General features: G+C 45.9%; 1 protein-coding gene across 1 annotated transcript in view; it reads right to left on the bottom strand.

Annotated features, from left to right (window-relative positions):
* telo2 (TEL2, telomere maintenance 2, homolog (S. cerevisiae)) overlaps positions 1 to 1863 on the bottom strand; it is a 12919-nt gene extending 11056 nt beyond the window's left edge. The window contains exons 1-2 of the mRNA XM_008436363.2: positions 1157 to 1863; positions 100 to 377 (exon numbers count right to left, since the gene is read on the bottom strand). Of these exons, the coding sequence (XP_008434585.1) occupies positions 100 to 377; positions 1157 to 1497 (619 nt within the window). The 5' untranslated portion in view covers positions 1498 to 1863. The remainder of the gene's footprint in view (positions 1 to 99; positions 378 to 1156) is intronic.

The following is a 1863-nucleotide window of genomic DNA, read 5'->3' as shown; positions in this document are numbered from 1 at the left end:
CGCCAACGCCAATTTCCGCTAGCCAAAATGGCGCCAACGCCAATTTCCGCTAGCCAAAATGGCGCCAACGCCAATTTCCGCTAGCCAAAATGGCGTCACCTCTGAGGGCGCGGCAGGTCCTCTCCAGAGCGGCCAGCATCTCCGAGGCCAGCAGCGGGTAGAACCGCTGCGGCGTGAACAGCGGCCGGTTGTTTGGGTGCAGCCTGTTGGCGGTGAGGTCCGGCAGAGCGGCTAACCGGGCCAGCAGCGTCTCTCTGAGCTGGGCCGAGTCCGACGGCACCGACCCGAGGCAGAAGGACCACAGCAGGTCCGCCAGGCGGCCGCCCTGCAGGAAGCGCTCCGTAACGCTGACCAGGCGGTCCAGACCCGCGCTGGGCCTGCAGGGAGCGGACAGAGGATTCAGCAGTCAGGTCTGGACGATAAACTGTCACAGAAATTATTGCGATAAACGATAATATTGTCGTTTTGATGCGATTTTCAACCAATACAATAATAATGGCTTATAATAATGGCCATGAAAGATCAATTAACTTTAGTTTTGTACAGAACAATTTACACTGAAACTGGCAGATTTCTTAAAGGTACAGTATGATGTTTTTTCTAGGCACATAGTTACATTTTATACCACAATCAAGTAACTATGTTTCCTTCAGGGAAGGAAATATCCAAAATAAAACAACCAAAATCTAAATGTAAAAATGGAAATAAAAACTACAAAAGACCTGAACCATAAATAATGGATTATCTAGTCTCTAAACAAAATTCCCCTTCAAGAAATATCAGACTGTAAATCATCAGGCTCGTTTTAATTTAGGATGCAGCGCTTTTAAAATAATCTTTTCTTTGCGTTTTGCAGTGCAAAAAATACATAGAAAAGGCAAAACTCTGAAACAACAAAAACTAATAAGAACATGGACATTTTCGAGCATCATGAATCCACTTTTCAAACACAGAAATGTTCATATTATTCTTAAAAATGTCTGAGGTTAATCTCCGATTTTTTTTATTTTCCAGCAAATATCTGACTTTTCAATCTCTGAAATGTTATGTTTTCTAGAAGAACATGTTTGAGATTTAGCTCAAAGGTTTAGTTTATTGCTCTTCCTTCATGTCCCTGATATGTCGTCGCAGTTATTCATATTTTAGATAAACAGACCGGAGCTGGGTCACGGCCTCCAGCAGCACCAGCAGCGCCTGATCCGGCGGCCCCTTCAGGAACAGCGGGTCCCACAGCTGGGAGCGCTGCGCGGCGGACAGGCTGTGGGTCCAGTCAGCCTGGAGCTGCCCGACCAGAACCCGCAGGGTTCGGCTGTAGTGGGTCCTCCGGAACTCCTCCCGCTCCGCCGCGGTGCAGCTGCTGCTTTCAGCCCCATCATCTAAATAGGAGTTCAACGTTTCCAGGGCGTCAAAAACGTCTGTATGATCCGCGGAGGAGGAGGAGAGCGTCCGGAAGCACTGGGCCACTTTCAGCCGAACCTCCGAACTTATCGACTCCATTTATATTAACAGCAGCTAACTTAACATCTTGCCGAGAAATAAATCCATAAAGATAATACGAAAAAAGATTCCCCACTAATTCAGGAAAAGATGTTTCGGTGTGATTATTCTGGATTATTCTCGGAATCCCGTGATGCTGATTTCAGTAAATGAGCAGCTTAACTTTAGCTTCGTCAACTCAACTTGCTAAAAACGTGCAAAATGTGTCCAATTAAACATCCACCGACTCGTCCAGTCATAGAACTAAAACTACAACATTTTATCAACAGCTAACATTTGAAGTTTCAATGGAAATATTGTGGGAAAACCGTGAAATATCGACAGCATTTGATTCTCCGGTGTCCTTCATCAAAACACGCCCGGAGA

Source organism: Poecilia reticulata, linkage group LG19 (genome assembly GCF_000633615.1).
Source record: "Poecilia reticulata strain Guanapo linkage group LG19, Guppy_female_1.0+MT, whole genome shotgun sequence".
In the NCBI taxonomy this organism is placed as follows: domain Eukaryota; kingdom Metazoa; phylum Chordata; class Actinopteri; order Cyprinodontiformes; family Poeciliidae; genus Poecilia; species Poecilia reticulata.
The sequence above is the reverse complement of the archived record's forward strand: the minus strand, read 5'-3'. Positions and strand labels throughout refer to the sequence as shown.